This window comes from Chionomys nivalis, chromosome 2 (genome assembly GCF_950005125.1).
Source record: "Chionomys nivalis chromosome 2, mChiNiv1.1, whole genome shotgun sequence".
Classification (NCBI taxonomy): Eukaryota; Metazoa; Chordata; class Mammalia; order Rodentia; family Cricetidae; genus Chionomys; species Chionomys nivalis.
The window spans coordinates 29,093,474-29,110,816 of NC_080087.1; the positions used below are offsets into that span (position 1 = coordinate 29,093,474).

The 17,343-nt window shown below is 39.3% G+C and overlaps 1 protein-coding gene across 1 annotated transcript in view; it reads left to right on the forward strand.

Annotated features, from left to right (window-relative positions):
- The window catches only part of Txlnb (taxilin beta), a 40,082-nt gene that overhangs the window by 8,740 nt on the left and 13,999 nt on the right, over nucleotides 1-17,343 (forward strand). The window contains exons 3-5 of the mRNA XM_057763152.1: nucleotides 1,221-1,312; nucleotides 7,008-7,178; nucleotides 15,847-16,041. Coding sequence (XP_057619135.1) covers nucleotides 1,221-1,312; nucleotides 7,008-7,178; nucleotides 15,847-16,041 — 458 coding nt within the window. The remainder of the gene's footprint in view (nucleotides 1-1,220; nucleotides 1,313-7,007; nucleotides 7,179-15,846; nucleotides 16,042-17,343) is intronic.

Genomic DNA, 17,343 nt, shown 5'->3' on the forward strand with positions numbered 1-17,343 from the left:
AGTGAACGTATTTGTATACATGTGTTCTCATACCCCGTCTTTGGAAGGCCATCCTAATTCTCCAGGATGCAAACAAGGATTCTAGCCCAGGGGGAATGTCAGTTCTTAGGGAAAAGTTTGCAAAGTTGCTCACGTTCTTCAGCGGGTTTGTATCAGTAAACATGGGCTCTCCTCAGTGGCCTGACCTCCTTTACTGTGAGTAGACCGAGTGGCTGTCGCAGAGAAGGGAGGAAGGGAAAAATGCTATGCCTCAGCAGGATGGCTTCCAAAAATGTGATTAGTAGTAAATGTGGGCCCAAGCATCCCAGACATCCCTCATGATACTGGCCAGATGGTTAACTAGCACCACAGAGAGGCGAAGCTAAAGGAGACAGAAGGAAGAAGGCAGGGGAGAGCCTAAATCTCTCCACTAAATAATCAGGAACATATGAGTTTTAAAATGTAGCTTGATGTTCAACTGGGGAGGAAGAAAATGAAGCTGCCGGCAGAGATTAAGGTCTGGGTAGAAGAAACAACTGCAGGGATAGACTAAGCCCAAAGTCACAGACCACACATGCACACACACACACACACACACACACACACACACACCTGTGAAACATCTCCGAGGTTTGCTTCTTTCCCCCTTATATATTGTTTTTCATTCTCTGGTAGGCAATGTGGTTAGAGTTATTCCCACCCAAGCCTGATGAATAGGCTTAGCAGGGAGGGCTGGTTCAACGGATGTACCAAGACAACAGAGGATAAAAACAGAACAGACTCTGCTTGGACCGAAGTTCCCAACATCATGTACTGACAATGGCTGTTTCTTCTTCATCAGGAACTCTAATTAGCTTTTCTGTTTCCTTTTTATTAGATGACATAGGAAATGGGTAATTTATCATTTCATAAAGTCAGTGTTGTTAGATCACTTGCCTTTAAAATATTAAGGATACACAACGGGACGTAATGGGAAATTTGGGGAATACTGTTTTGGCAAACATTTATTGAAGTTCTACCCTGAATTAGACCCTGCATTGCATGAGCTAAACCTCACTCTGAAAGGCAGGGGTCATTTCTTATAGTAAGGGAAAATTGTATCGGAGGCTCAGGAAAGTTAGTGGTTTGGCTGAGATTGGTCCTAATTTGCAGAAGGTTAATCCTAACTTGCAAGTGATCAGTTGGAAATACCAACTCTTACTACAAGGTCAACACTGGTTCTTTACATTTTTTTTTTCAAGGCAAAGAAGCTAACTTGCTAATGCAAAATCTGAACAAGCTGCAAACAGCTGAAGAAAAGCTTGACTTTTTATTCAAGAAGTATGCTGAGTTGGTAAGAGCTTTGATCTGTTCTTTCTGTCAGAAACTCCCAGCTCTAGTCAGTGCTGAGAAGAGGAGACCGTAACTTTTCATGGACATCATTATAGAACACAGCTAGTTACCACAAACAAGTCCAAACCAGATTCTTGGAATTCTAGAAGGAAAGTATTTTTAAGGAAAATGAAAAGCTGAGATGTAACAATAGAAAGGAAAAAGAAGGTCAGGCAGTGAAGGCGCAGACCTATTTTCCCAGCACTCGGGAGGCAGAGGCAGGCAGATCTTTATGGGTGAGTTCGAGGCCAGCCTGGTCTACAAGAGCTAGTTCCAGAACAACTAAGACTGTTACACAGAGAAATCCTGTCTTGAAAATCCAAAAAGGGGGGGGGGGTAATGGTCTCTGTTTAATTATGTGCATCATTTAGGGAGCAGGCAAGAAAGGGGAGTAGAGATCATTTAAATCTGTAGACATTTTAAAGCTCCTGTCAACTTCAAAGAAAAAAAATACTGTCTGTAGTGGCATTTCATTTGTATTTTAGTATATAAAGCTTGCCTGAAGATGAGAAAAGTGTAATAGCCATACTAGCCAGCCTTACAGACCAGGTAGCAATGATACACACCTTGAATCCCAGTAGCCACTACGGCCTGGTTTCTATGGCAAGCTAGTGTGGCTACTGGGATTAAAGGTGTGTGTCACCACTGCCTGGTCTGTAAGGCTGGCCAGTGTGGCTGTTTTACTTTTCTGATCTTCAGGCAAGCTTTCTTTATTAAAATGCAAATAAAATACTACTATATGTTTCTATAAAGATAAATAAGTATTAAGCTTTCATTCAGATTCTATAACCACGTTATATCAAGGGCTACAAGGGAAAGTTCAGAGCAGAGTTAAGGCCACTTCACAGTTCATGGCACTTTCTTGTCTGGCCTGAGCCTTTCTTCAGTTCTCTTCTGAAGAATGCTCCCCATTCTTTCCCTTCCCTACAAAGACAAGGTCATCTATGAGGTTGTTTAGTGCTCAGCTCCATGTCCTCCACAAACTCCTTGCTCTCCATAATCGGGGTCCTGGGAGCAAAGGAAGCCACTTCAAACCATCCAAGAGTCCCAGAAGGTTATCATCTTCTCTTCTGTGCTTTAATTGGCCTTTGGAGAAAAGGAAGGGCTTGGTTAGGACAGTGCTCTGGTATCAAGGAAGCCTCACGGAAACCTGCTGTGATGAGCAGGAAAGGGCAGTCAAATGGTACCATCTGAGGTCTGTACACCATTCTCCTCCTTTACTCCCAGAAACCAGACAGCAAGCTGCTTTATAATTATTATCATTATCATTATTATTGAGTACTCTTTAAGAAAGTCACTGACCTGTCTCTTCTGGAGAAGCAGCAGCATACAAACGAGGCTCTACACAGCACAGAACTTTGTCCCGGCAGGAGTTGAACCACCTCCCCTTCCCGGGTAGATGTATTTTACATCTAAGGATGCTCCAGGTGGGAACCTCCCACTAGTAGCATGTCCCCCCGTCACCCTATCCCAGGAGGCCTGCCAAACTGAGTAGGTAAGCATCGGTTCCACAAACTCCGTGCCTGTTGATGGTTTGTCTTTCACTGACTCTTGTCCTGTAATCCCTATGTGTTCTTTCCTTTCTTCTGTCTTGACACATGCTGGTATGCTGAATCAGTGATGCCATCAACACAATACAATTCTAAACCCCTGAGTGCCAAGCTGATGGCCTAACTTTCAGTCATTTTCAATCATACAAACCACATCGCAATGGTGTAAGAGTTCCAAAGACACAACATGCTATGTCCAACCCGTCATTTAAACACAAGTTCTGTTTTATGCCTGATGCTCTCCAGCTGTATGCACCGGTGATGGAGTCACTCCTGTCATGTGGTATGGACAAGCTGATATTTCGTTTTCTTGGCTCATGTGGCACCTTCCCATGTAGTTCAGTCTACATATGCACATTTTGTTAAAGTTGGACCATAATCCATTAAGTGACTCTATGTGCTGATCCACCCATGTGGCAGACAATGTCCTCCCACGTCCAAAAACACTGCCGCAGTGAACGCCATCATTTATTAGACTTGCTCCTTCTCCATTAAGATTTTAAGAAAAAGTTAGTTAGATCAAACAGGATGAATGTTTGTTTTTCAGTTTTATGGCCATGTTGCTTGCCAAAAGAAGGGTTAAAATTTACAAAGCAATTTAACATTGGCTATTAGCAATTTAAATTTGCATGACGTAAGCTGGATTTTGCCCCCAAATCTGGGCTGCATTCTTTCATGCACACCACACGATTCTCACTTACTTATCTTTGTTATGTTTTTCAGTATTTTCTGTACTGTCTGCCCATCCTCTCCTCAACTAAACTACTACACATCAAGGCCATTACTGTTCATTTTCTAGCACCATATGCTATGCTTGGCAGGACCAGGAAGTACTCCTGACTGGCACCCGACACCAGTTTACAATGCTACATTGGCACAGCAGTACACTGGAGAAGAATAGCTTCTCCAGTCTGAGGGAGATTTCTCCAAGAGCCAGGGCTATTTACCCTGGTCCCAGGAAATCCCTGTACCAACCTATTGTTCTAAACAGACCACCCCAACAGAGACAAGCCAGTTCAAACCTTACAGCATTTGTCTTATGCCCAATAACAAACTTTAAGACCTAAAAGATACTTCTCAAAAACTGACCCAAGAGACCAATTATACTTTCTTTTCAGGGAAAAAAAATTATGAAAAATTTTAATTATTTACTCGGAGATAAAAGCTTATTTCCTTGCTCGTTAATTAGCATATTAGTATAGAAAATGTCTGAAATATAGTGGTTAAATTGGAGAAAATTGTCAAGGCCAGTTCTTCAAAGCAAGCTGCCACTCTACTTCACTCACGCTTAGAGAGCCTGAAGCCAGTAATATTATCTGCCATGTGTTCATCAATAAGTAAGGACACGTTCATTAATAAATAAGGATGCTTCATGATTACATTCAGAAATGGCCTTAGAAAAATATTTTCTGGAAATTTCCTCAACTTCTATATACTTAAAAAGAATCACTAACTCAATTTTAATTTAGTCATTGACACTAATGACCTACAGCCAGTTCTGGTCTGAGGCTGACTTGGATGAATTATACTCACTCTCATTCATAAAAGCCCCTGCATTCATATAAAAGCATAAAAGTCTGAACTATCTGAAAAAAAATCACCTAGACACTAAAAAGTGCAGGAAGTTCAGTGTCTTTCATTTTAATAGATCTAAGGAAAATAGATCTGGCAAAAGTTTTAATGTGTATGATCCTATAACACAGTCAAAGATTAAATAAAGCAAAGGGTAAATCATCTGTCTTCTGACTTAGAAAGCACATAAAGTATATATTTGCTTCAGGACACACAAAGAAAGCTTCAGTCTTGTCTACCAAGGAGCAATAGGTGTCTCTGCCTGAAGACATTTCTGCATGTCACAATTAGATATGTTACTGTCACACAGAGGGGCCCAGGTTGGTGGCACCATAATAGCCTATAATACAGAGTTTTTTGTACAATACAAAAATATGTCCCATTGTGTCAACAGTGATGAACTTGAAAAGTTTTGACATGGCTTAGCTCTCAAAAATAAAATCTAACATATAATGGCAATAATAATACATCAATTTTGAGTAAGAAAAATTTTGCTATAATCTGGGAAATTTTAACTTCTCTGATCACTATGGTACGAAATGAAATGACTATAGCTATCTTATGAACAAGAGTTCCACATGAGAAATACACAGTGTAGGATCACAGGCTTTTCAAGAAGGATGATAATACAAATCATTATTTCTAGCAACATGGTTCACTTTTTCCAAGGTTAATTTTTAAAAAGTAAAATTGCTCATGGGTATAAACTTAAAATATCAAATGTGCATACTCGTGGCTTCATCTGAAGAGGGTTTTTAATGGTTACTCAACATGGTAGTAGAAAAAGAATAAAACAAGATATGAATTGAAGAAAGTGCAACAATTCCCAAATAGTTCGGGGGGGGGGGGAGACTTTTAAAATCTGGTAACTAAGATGTGGTCGAGATCCACGTGGAATGTACATCCATTTCCATCAGGCTCTGTGAGGTACCAGGAACACCTGGCATCTAGAAGAACCCAAAGACTCGCCAGGGATTTTCTTTGCTCTCAGCCAATATGGTTATTAATATAACAAGTCCGTTCCTGGCTTAAGCAATACCCAGGCACAAAAGAAACCCAAGTCCAGTAGAGTGAACAATTCTAGACCGAAGTCTGCCGCTTGCATGTGATGGATTACTCTAGTGTTCAGACTGACACTGGTACTCCTAGAGTCTACTGGTCTCTCTCTAGTGGTTTCTGGATGCTGTTTCCCATGCTTCTTCCATTAGAACTAAGATCTCATGATTATGTTGCCAGATTTAGCAAATAAAGATAAAAGAACTTTACACTTTAGAGAATGAGCAATTTTTGGTAAAAATAACGGCCCATTCAATATCTGTATATACTTATACTAAAATTATTTCTTGAAATCTGAAATTTCAATTTATTTAGGCATCCTGTATCATATCTGGCAACCCTACATTTATATTTTAGCATCCCAACATGGACAGTAGGGGAATAAAGCATATCTGGACGGTCAGAAACAAGGGTCATGGTGTCTTTTCTGTAGTCACGAGAGGTTGGGGACAGAGTTGGATGGCAGGGAATGTTGTAAATCTTCACCCTTTGTGCCACTCTGTTGTGCCATGGCTTTTTCAGAAAAAAACAATCAAGGCTCACGTGTTTAGGTATTGTACTCTCTGTAGCTTTTCTATATCCAAAGGGTCCATATCTAAAGCCCCCAAATACAAAGACGATAACTGCGTTTTATGTTTTACCAGGGGGCTGTTTCTCTCACTGTTGGCTTATTTTGAGACAGAGTTATGAGAGTGATATGTGAGCCAAGCAAACAAATTGTTGGCTGTGCTCTGAATACAAGATAGTGCCATGAACTCCAACAATTTCCAGATCCTCGGAGCGTGTCTTTCTTTTATGGACAGTAATAGATAACATCATTAGACAGAAACAAAGAAAAAATTTCTAGACATCCAAAAATAAAATAAAACAGTCAAGTAAAGAAGAGACTAATAGAAGTAATAGTTATGAAAAAAATCACATATTATGATTTTTCATAAATCATAAAAATCATATTGTGTTCTACAAACTTATTATGGAACAACGCTCTTGTATATTATAAATATTTGTCACTTGTATTGGCTTAATAAAAAGCTGATTGGCCAGTTAACCAGGCAGGAAATATAGGTGGGGCAACCAGACTAAGAGAATTCTGAGGAGAGAAAGACAGATTCAGTCACCAGCCAGATGCAGAGGAAGCAAGATGAGAATGCCTCACTGAGAAAAGGTACCAAGTCATGTGGCTAAACATAGACAAGAGCTTTGGGTTAATTTAAGTTGTAAGAGTTAGTTAATAATAAGCTGAGCTAAGAGGCCAAGCATTTTATAGTTGATATAAAGGCTGTGGGACTGGGTGGGCCAGAAGCTTCCATCTACACATTATACAGGAGTGGCACTTATGAAGTCATGAGCTGCCAGAGAGGCAGATAATGACAAAAAATATAGTTCAAATAACCACAAAGTCCTTGGGCTTTGCCTCTTCCCTATGAACCGCAAAGACATTCCTGGCAATTTCTTTGCTGCTTGCACCCCCATGCCTAGCTGGATGAACATCGTGCAGAGCAGAAGAAGCTAAAGCTCCTGCGGAAGCAGCAGGCACAGACCCAGAGAGAGAAGGACCAGCTGCAGAGTGAGCACAACCGAGCCATCCTCGCTCGGAGCAAACTCGAGAGTCTGTGTCGGGAGCTGCAGAGGCACAACAAGACACTGAAGGTATGTGGTACCCTGGCTTGGGATGACACGTTTCTTAGCTAGTTGCATAGACACAGGCCTCGGCTACCTGGAGAAACGATGACTTACAACCAGAGAGCAGTGCAGTCAAATGCTGGATCTGACACTTGCTCATTTGTGAGCTTCAAGTTTTTACCTCTTTAAATGGTTTCCCCCATCATCCGACTGTGTGGCTGGAAGGGAAAAACAAAAAGAAATTCCACATGCAAGGGGCCAACACACGGCAGCAGTGCAGGCCCAGAGGAAAATAAGTGCCATTCCTCTTTCTTTCTTGCTAGGTTGAGGTTTTTTGTTTGTTTTGATTGACTGATTGTTTAGATAGCCTTTCATTTATTATTGAATTATTTTTATTTTTACTTTAAGTGTTTGGGTATTTTCCCAGCATATATGTCTGTTCATCCCATGTGTTCCTGGTGACCGAGGACATCAGAAGAAAGCATAGAAACTAGCAACGTAGATGGTTGCACTCTGCGATGCGGGTGCTGGGAATTGAACACAGGTCCTTTGAGAGAGCAGCCAACACTCAACTCTTGAACCATTTCTCCATCCTTCAATTACCTCTTAAAAATTTGTAAAATTCAGCATTTATAATTATCTACTGAATTCTACATAACAGGCATAGACACAAAGCTAATTGACATGCTAACGTGAGGTGGTGAGCCAAAAATATCAATAATTGTCTGAAAAAAGAAGCTACTTTAACAAACACTGACTTGCTCTATAAGACTTAATTTCTCAATTTAAAAATAATAGACTAATTACTTCATTATGTCTGCATGGGTTTCATTAATTACAGCATGGGTCCCTAGCAGTGTATTTAATTTGATTACCAGCTCCATTCAAAAGTAAGACGTAGGAATAAGTCAACTTGCCTCTACAGTCCTCTTTCCAGTGGTAGATCCCAAGGCGGCAGACACACAGTAATTAATCAGACAATATTCCTGGAGGGATATTATTACTATAAGTGTTTACAAGGAGATACTTTTAAAAAAAAACAGACATTAAGATCATTAACTATTTTGACGAGCAGGAAAAAAAATAGTCGTTCCTCATTGCTGAATTATCTTGCCATTTTGGGAAATGGGAAGATTATGTGATGAACTGTGACTCTCACATTGCAAGGTCCAGAGAATGGACATCTGGGCTTTCTTCAATGATTGTGCTAAGAACCACCAGAAATCCAGGTTAGATGGAGGCCTGGAGACAGGTGCATCATCTTCAACTCACAGGATAGTGTTCTGTGTTTACAAAAGACTCCAGTCTTTCCACAATGTCATACAGTGAAGAGATGGAAATTAAATCAGATAGGGTGGGGAATGTGTCAGTGAAAGGTTCCAAGGGAAAAGAAGAGTGTGGTTTTGACCCTTTAGGACTTTGCATGTGATGTCACTTGGTCTGCACAAATGGCCTTCAGAGGGTTTGTATCTCTACTGACAAGGAAATGCAGTGATTCTAATCAATAATTTAAAGCCACAAATATTTGAAATGTCAAAATAAGAATTCAAAAACAAAATACTAATCTATCTTGGATTATTTGCCCATGGGCTGGGGCATATTTAATTTGCATTGTTTATCATGTATGGGGTGTATTTAATTTGTATAACGCATTGTAGGCGGAGACTGCTTGTTCATTCCCAGCCGCCCAGACACAAAATAATTACACAGAAACTATATTAATTACAACATTGCTTGGCCTATTAGCTTAAGCTTCTTATTAACTGACTCTTACATCTTAAATTAACCCATTCCTATTATTTCGTATTTTACCATGAGGCTTATGGTTTACCAGTAAGGTTCCCGGCTATTTGTCTCTTTCAGTGGCTACATAGCATCTCCCTGACTCCACCCACTTTCTCTATATACCTCTGCTTGGAATTCCCACCTTGCTCTATTCTGTACTAGCATAGGCTCAAAGAAGATTCTTTATTAATTAATGGTAACAAAGCACATTCACAGTATACAGAGGGGAATCCCACATCAGTCCCTCATGGATATTCTCTCTTGATGAACAACCAATATATGCATTATTCCTTAAGCCACGTCTAGCTTTGGAATTGTCAGTATAATCACAGTATTAACTGTGGAACAGTCTACTTCTTTCAAATACATCATTTTTTTTCTTGAAGCACTGGCGTTAGTTTTATTCATGGTCACCTTCTGTCTTTTTGAATAACTGATCGTTTTATTATCAAGAATATTCCCATAATAATCTTTATCTTGATATTTACATTATTTGACATTAATACAGCCCTTTAAGTTTCCTCTGATGTGTGTTTGCACAGTATATCTCATTTTATCTGCTCATTTTCTACCTGGGTCTACAAAATATATAACTCACAAAGACAGGATAAAGCTATACATTGATTCTATTCATATGCACAGTATCTGCCCTTAACTGGGGTACCAGTCTTTTAACACATAAAGTAATGACTGATATAACTAAATTAAACAATAGATACCATGTTTATTTGTTTACAACATACATACCCTCTCTCTAACTTCATAACCTCATAACCTCAACCTCTCTCTCTCTCTCTTCTGTTCCTCTATTCATTTCCTGCCTTCCAATTTGAAGATTCTATATATGTAGGAGGAGAGAGCTGCTTGTTCATCCTGGCAACCCATAACCAAAATAACCACACAGAAACTATATTAATTAAAATACTGTTTGGCCCATTAGGTCTAGCTTCTTATTGGCTAACTCTTATATTAATTTGACCCATTTCTATTAATCTGTATATTGTCACATGGCAGTGGCTTACTGGCAAAGATTTGGCATGTCTGACTCTGACGACTCCATGGCATCTCTGACTCTGCCTTCTTCCTCCCAGCATTCAGTCCAGTTTTCCACACCTACCTATGTTCGCCCTACAACAGGTCAAGGCAGTTTTATTTATTCATTAATGGTAATCACAGCCCACATCATTTATATTTAGTTTATCTCCTGGCTTTAAAAATTATATCTCTTTTCATTATTTACAGTGGTTAATCTATGATTACAATCAATATTTTTGGTTAAATTCCTAGTCTATCTAGAGTTAATATTAAACCACATCACATACATAGAATCACTAAAGCGAAGTAAGTGCAATTATTTCTATCTTTAAAATAGAATCTTCTAAGTGTACAATGATATGCATTTATAAAGCCCATGAGATGACATTATCATTTTTTGTCTTTACTATCATCTGTATTCCTTGAAAAATGAAAATGAAAACTGCCTTTTATCTGTTCCCAGATGCTGGACTTTCCTGATGCCTTTTTTATTTGGTCTAAAACATCATTGCTCTGTCTGGCACCATTTCCTCCAGCATAAAGAGCTCCCCATTAGAGTTTGTTGGATTCTAGCTCGGCTGACAATAAAAGTCGTCCTTTATCTTCAAGACGTTTTTTATTTATTCATTGCTCTTCCTATTGAGAACTGTAATCATTGGACATTGAAGCTGACCATTGATGGCATCTGTCTGTGGATCTTCCATTTTATTCTGGCCTACATTATTCTGATGATGGCAACAGCAGTAACTTGAGCTGCTACTCCTTCTCATATGACACGCCATTTTTCTACAGCTATTTTCAAAGTCTTTCTAGTGAATTTTTAACTTTCAGAAGCTTCATATCTACTAATGGCTTTATTTTTAATTAAAAATGCTATGTGTGTGAGTGTAAGTGTACCATATATGTGTGGTACCTATGGAGGTCAGAGAGGGTGATGGATCTCCTGAAGCCAGAATTATAGATGGTTCTGAACTGCCCTGTAGATACTGGGAACAAAACCCAAAAACTCTGCAAAAGCAGACAGTGCTCTTAACCACTGAGCCATCTCTCCAATGCCTAAAGGTTTTCTTTGCATATATTCCACTTGGTATTTGCTGTGTGTGTATGGTTTTCTTTTTTTAACCATGCTTGGAATTTTTTCATGTTATTTCTTCAAATATATTTGTTAATTCATGTTCTCCTCCTGCCCCTCTCCTGAGATTCTAATTGCATGCCTATCAACCATATGACAGTGTCCCACAGCTCCCTCTTGCTTTCTTCAAGCTTCTGATAAGTCACTTCATCGTCCTTTCTCTGTTATCTCTACTATGTTCTAGGTCCATAAAATGACTTTTAAATTTCTAACTACAGAGTTTTAAGTTCCAGGACTCCCACTTGTTAAAGATTGTTTTTCTTGTCTGAGATTTCCTGTTTTTAATTCATTGGAAAAATATTTCCCTTTACATCACTGAAGAGAATAATAACACCAGTTTTATAATTCTTTCCTGGTCTTTTCACATGTGGACCATTGTAAAACAAGTTGTTTATTTGCTTACTGTCTTTCTTTTGATATGTGCCATGTTTTCCTTAAGGTTTTCATATGTCAAGTTATTGCCAACAATATCCTAGATGGTATGACAATATAGAGACTCTAGATTTTATTATCATGTTATTTGACCTTCCGACGCTATAATAAAACACCTTACAGAAATCAGCTTAAAGGAGGACAAGTTTACTTTGGCTCACAGTTTCAGAGATTTCAGTCCATGGTCATTTGCTGCTTGATTTTGGGCCAAGATGAAGAAGAGCATCATCATCAGGAGCACACAATAGAAAGTTGCTCACCTTAAGGTGGAAAAGAGGCAGAAAGTCCCAGAAAAGGGTTTCAGAGACAAGACAGAGCCTTCAAAAGAGTGCACCTACTTCCTCTAGCTAAGGCCCTCTTCTCAACAATGATTCAGCTACAAAGGCATCAGTGGTTTAATCCACTGATGCAATTAGCATCATCATGGTAGAATCACCTCTCAAAACCCAGCCATCTGAGGGACAGACTTCCAACACATGAGGTTTTGGAGTATACACTACATATCTAAACCCTAACTATACTCTTCTGGAAAATATTGACGATTTTAATTCAGTTAGTATGGTTGCTTCAAACACAAACTTTTGTCTCTTGGACAGTGTAGTGCCTGCACTACGGGATGGTACGCAAGCCAGGAACTAGGCTGGAGATTTAAAAACATACAGACACAGACAGAGAAACAGGGACATGGGTCGTCCTTGAAATAAGAATGCCAACTTTATTGTGCTCCAGGGAAGCTTATATAGGGATCCTTAATGGATAACCACACCCCAGCTCTCAGGATCTTTCAACTGCAAAACGCACCAGAATTCACTTCTCTGCCATAAGGAACTCATGAGGGTCTTGTGCTCAGAGCAGCTGCAGGCACAGGAAAATAAGTTGTTTTGCCCAGATCACTCCAACAGGCAAAGGGTCTGAGGCAGGCAAAGAAAGTCCAGGGGTCTGCAGCCCCCAACAGGACAGCAGTCCAAATGTCTGTTCAATTTTTCCCTTAGCTGGATTGCTTTGAGTCCGTCCTGCAGGAGTGTAGATCAGTGTCACTCATGGATTGGAGAATTTTCTTCATAGAATTCAGGTTTTTCTCCCTCTCTGACTCTTTTCTTTGAATTTCCTTCTCATCTTTCAGTGGTTATATAGTTTCCCAGAATTTTGCACTCTTCTTCTATCTGAAAGATGGTGGATGATCTAGGGAAGGTGAACATATCCCAGTCTGTTTCCAGGTCTTCCGACAAGCTCAAATCTGTTTAAAAGGGGAAAGGGTGGGAAGCTTACATTATGTCAAGTGCTAATTGGCCTCCGGAGTCCAAGACTGTTCTTTGTAGAAAACTGAACTTGGCATGGCCTTCTTTGTCCATGCTATGAGGGCAGTCTCAGTAACTGGCTTTAAAGTCCAAGCTTTAGAAGCTTGGGAAAGCATGGAAAAAGAATGCAGAGTCATGTCTTTCAACCACCATACATTTTAACTTTTACATTTCTTATAAAGTCCCCCCTCCTCCTCCCAGTGAGTGAAACACGAATACAAACCTTAACAATTTGGGATAATTTAGAAAAAGGCCAGTGAAGGGTCTTAGCCAGGTACTTGTTTTGGCAACTCCAACAAGTACTTAAAGGAGTACATTTTGAGCCTGGAACTATACTGAAAAAGAACATTTTGGTAAATTGTGGGTGGGTGGCTTAAGGAATATGATTTTGGTAAATAAATAAGTAGTATTTGTTAACAGACTATCAAGGAATTTTAATGTGGAAAGGACTATCGAAATCATCCCATCCAAGCTACTCATGTGTCTGCACACAAGTTAATAATGTATTAATCATTAAATAAACATTTACTGAATACCTATGGATTATGCACCAGGCACGGCATCAGTTTTAAGCTATGTGATGCTGCTTGCAAAGTCGTTTTCAGATTTTGTCTCTCAGTCATAGTAATATCTACTTTGCACATATTCTTGATTATTTTTAAAAATGATCTCAGACATTGTCCAAGTGACAGCAAGTTATTTATCAATGAAATCAATTTAATAACATTTAGCAACACTTTTTTATCTAGCTGCAAAAACAACTTAGTTAGGAATGTTGTTATTTGGGAGGATGAGGCAGAAGGGTCATAAGTTCAAAGATAGTCTGGGCTACCTCACAAGACCTTGTATTCCTCCTCCTATTAAAAGCAGGGGAGGCAATACGGTACAAAATTCAAGCTGACATTTAATAAAACAGAACTGAGTGGCTTGACACATGTTTAATAACTCGCTAACATCTGGAAAATCTCAAATGTTCTCAGGAGCATTACATAGCTTTTCCCACTCACACATGGAATCTTTATAAATAAAAATGAAATTAAGTACATGGTCTATAGTCCAATAATTCATAATTTTGGGACTTTTAAATATATCAGAAGCAATGAAGTGATAAACACTCTGACTGGTATGTTCAGTTACTCTTTCACTGATAGTTGTAATCATTTTTAGTGATATATGTAATAAGAATTAGTATACAAAGATAAATAGTATTTCAAATAGTCTTTAGATTAAGAAGTGTCGTTTTTCTTTTATTTTCTATTTATTTACTTTTTTGTTGCTTTTTTTTTTTTTTTTTTTTGAGACAGGGTTTCTCTGAAGCTTTGGAGCCTGTCCTGGAACTAGCTCTTGTAGACCCATAATAGCCTCAAACTCACAGATATCTGCCTGCCTCTGCCTCCTGAGTGCTGGGATTGAACGTGTGCACCACCACTGCCCAGCTGCAGGAAGTGTCTTTTATAATATCTCTGAGAAGCTGCAGCATGAGGAAGTTACAACTCTGGTAGCCAACAAGTCAAGCGATATGCTAATATTATATAGGAAAGTTGGAGATGAGTGTAAAATGAAAATGCTTGCATATATTTCCCGGGTCAGTTTCTGTTTTGATCACATTCTTCCAGAGCGTATATTTCCCGGATCAGTTTCTGTTTTGATCACATTCTTCCAGAGCATATATTTCCCGGGTCAGTTTCTGTTTTGATCACATTGTTCTGTCCCAATAAAGACTTGTGCAATTACTCCTGCTAAGATAATTTTCTCTTTTTAAATCCTGTTACATAATTTGAAGTTGGTAGGCAACTAAATGTAGTGTGATTTTACTTGCCAACAACGAAGCAAGCTTTCCTATTAACAATTAACCAGGACTGAAAGGAATCCGAAAATGTGTGTATCATCTGTCAGCAGTGAAAACGTGTCCATCTTTGGGATAATATAGCAAGAACAAACCCTGTATTGTAAAAGGGTGAAAGGAACAATTAATTACAATGCAGATAGTTCTTGGTATAGAGAGAGGAATCTGGGCACATTATTAGTAGTTAGCAATGAATGTGGAGTTTTGATGTAAGAGGAAAAAGAACAGAAATAATACAAAGCAAACTTCCAATTTCTTGATGGTAACAAGTGGTAAAGGGGGGGCTGATAAACTGTTTCATTGTTACCATTTTAGAGTTAAAGAGATTTCAAACTTATTGCCTCCTAATTCAAAATTTACATCGAAAATATTTTAGTTATCCCAAATGACACCTAAAATGATAGTTCTGACTAGAAATAAAACATCCATCATATTTGGGAAGATTCCCTTTTATATATTTTTTATGTGTATCAAAGCTTCCTGATAATACTTTTTATTATTAAGAACACTTGGTGCTCTTGCGAAGGGCCCAACTTCAGTCCCCAGCATCCATGGGAGGCAGCTCACAATCACCTGTAACTTCAGTTCCAGGGATCAATACCTTCTTCTGGCCTCTCTGGGTACCCGCATGTATGTGACACATACATATACAGAGACATACACATAAATAAAAATAAAACCAAAAAGAAAGAAAAAAAGTTTTTATTATGATCACTTATTCTTATATAATCTGGGTGATACAGTTATGTGGTCAGTATTCCATGGCTTTACGTCGTTTGCTTTCCACCTCATAGCAACATAGCAGTCAAACAACTCATGATCTGTAACCATCGCTCACCAAATCCCAGTGGTCTTTTTTCCAGGGCACAACTAAGAGATCGAAGTTTTGTGACTATGTGACTGTCTGTCAGAAGTCACTGCTGGGCATTCACTCGGCAGGAGACTGCCATCTTTAAGGAAGCCTGTTCATCACTGAGCACAGCAGCTGCCTGTGACTGTACTGGCAGTGCCCTCATACATATATTTGAGGATTGGGCAACTTCAGCTGCAGAGGACTGAAGAGAAACACCCTACTTACTCTGCTCACTGGTTCTCTCTGAAACCTTACCCAGAGGCCTCTAACCATGGGTGCTTCTAAACCCGCACAACTGTCCTATTCATCCACAGGAGGAAACCCTCCAACGGGCACGTGAGGAGGAAGAGAAGAGGAAGGAGATCACGAGTCATTTTCAGACTACCCTGACAGATATCCAGACTCAGATCGAGCAACAGAGTGAGCGAAATATGAAGCTCTGCCAGGAGAACACGGAGCTCGCAGAGAAGCTGAAAAGCATCATTGACCAGTATGAGCTCAGGGAGGAGGTGAGAACCACATCACATCACACAGCTCACGGAACTGCACACAGGCCCAGGTCTGGGGTGTGAGAGGGAGGGGCTTGGCTAAGAGACAATTCATGGTCAGCCCTCTCAATTAATTAATAGTTAAGGTTGGGTTTCTTTTACTAACCAAAATAAAAGCAGGCAATCCTACAAAACACCTGGCCGAACTCACTTCAAAATAAAAGCAGTAAACCTAAAGTGGTAGGCCGTAGGCACACTTATCCTGCACAGTACTTTGGCCCTTTAAAAATTCTTTCCATGGAGACAAAAGATAATTCTACTGTCTTCATTAGGATCACCATGCTATCTTAATTAACAAGCTGATACTAGCATTAATAATGTAATAATTATATCATTTATTTAGTGTTTAATTCGTGTTAAGCAATGTATTAGGCAGTATACTTTGCAAACAGTATGTCATTTGTCTCAATTTTACTATCAAACAGAAAACACTGTCTATAGAAGTTGCTTTAGATAACTTTTTTGTGTGGCCAAATGTCTAACAAAAAGCAGTATCAGGAAGGCAAGGTAAATCCTGGCTTGCAGTTTTGGAGGATTATTCCACTGTGGCACAGAATGCATGGGAGTAGGAAGGGAAGGAATGGTGACCAGAGCAGGTAGCCAGCTGGTTCTACTGGGTCCACAGATTGAAAATATAGAACAGGAGGCTGGAGAGATGGCTCAGAGGTTAAGAGCACTGGCTGCTCTTCCAGAGGACCTGAGTTCAGTTCCCGGCAACCACATGGTGGCTCACAACCATCTATAATGAGATCTGGCACTGTATCCTGAAAAGTGTATATATAATAAATAAATTAATTAATTAAAAAAATGTAGAACAATGGTTTCCCATGCTCAGATCAGCCCAGGACTCCAGGACATGAAACGGCACCATCCACAGTTAAAGTGGGCCTTCCCACCTCAATTAACCTAACCAAGCTAGATAGTACCTCACAGGTGTACCCAGAAATAAACCAAACATAGACAGTCCCTCATAGGCAAACCCAGAAGTTAACCAAATGTAGACAATCCCTCACAGGCATGCCCAGAAGTTAAGTAAATATAGACAGTCCCTCAAAGGGGGAGGCTTTTCTTCCCCAGTGAGTCTGGATCCCATCAAATTATCAAAATTAGCTACCACACTATCATTTCCACATTTTATGTACGAATTCAGCAGCCTGGAAACTATATCACTTACAGTCACAAAGATTTTCATTTTCAGTATTTTACATTGAGACAACAAGCAGCTGGGTTGGTAATATGCTAAGATTTTATCCAGAAAATAAT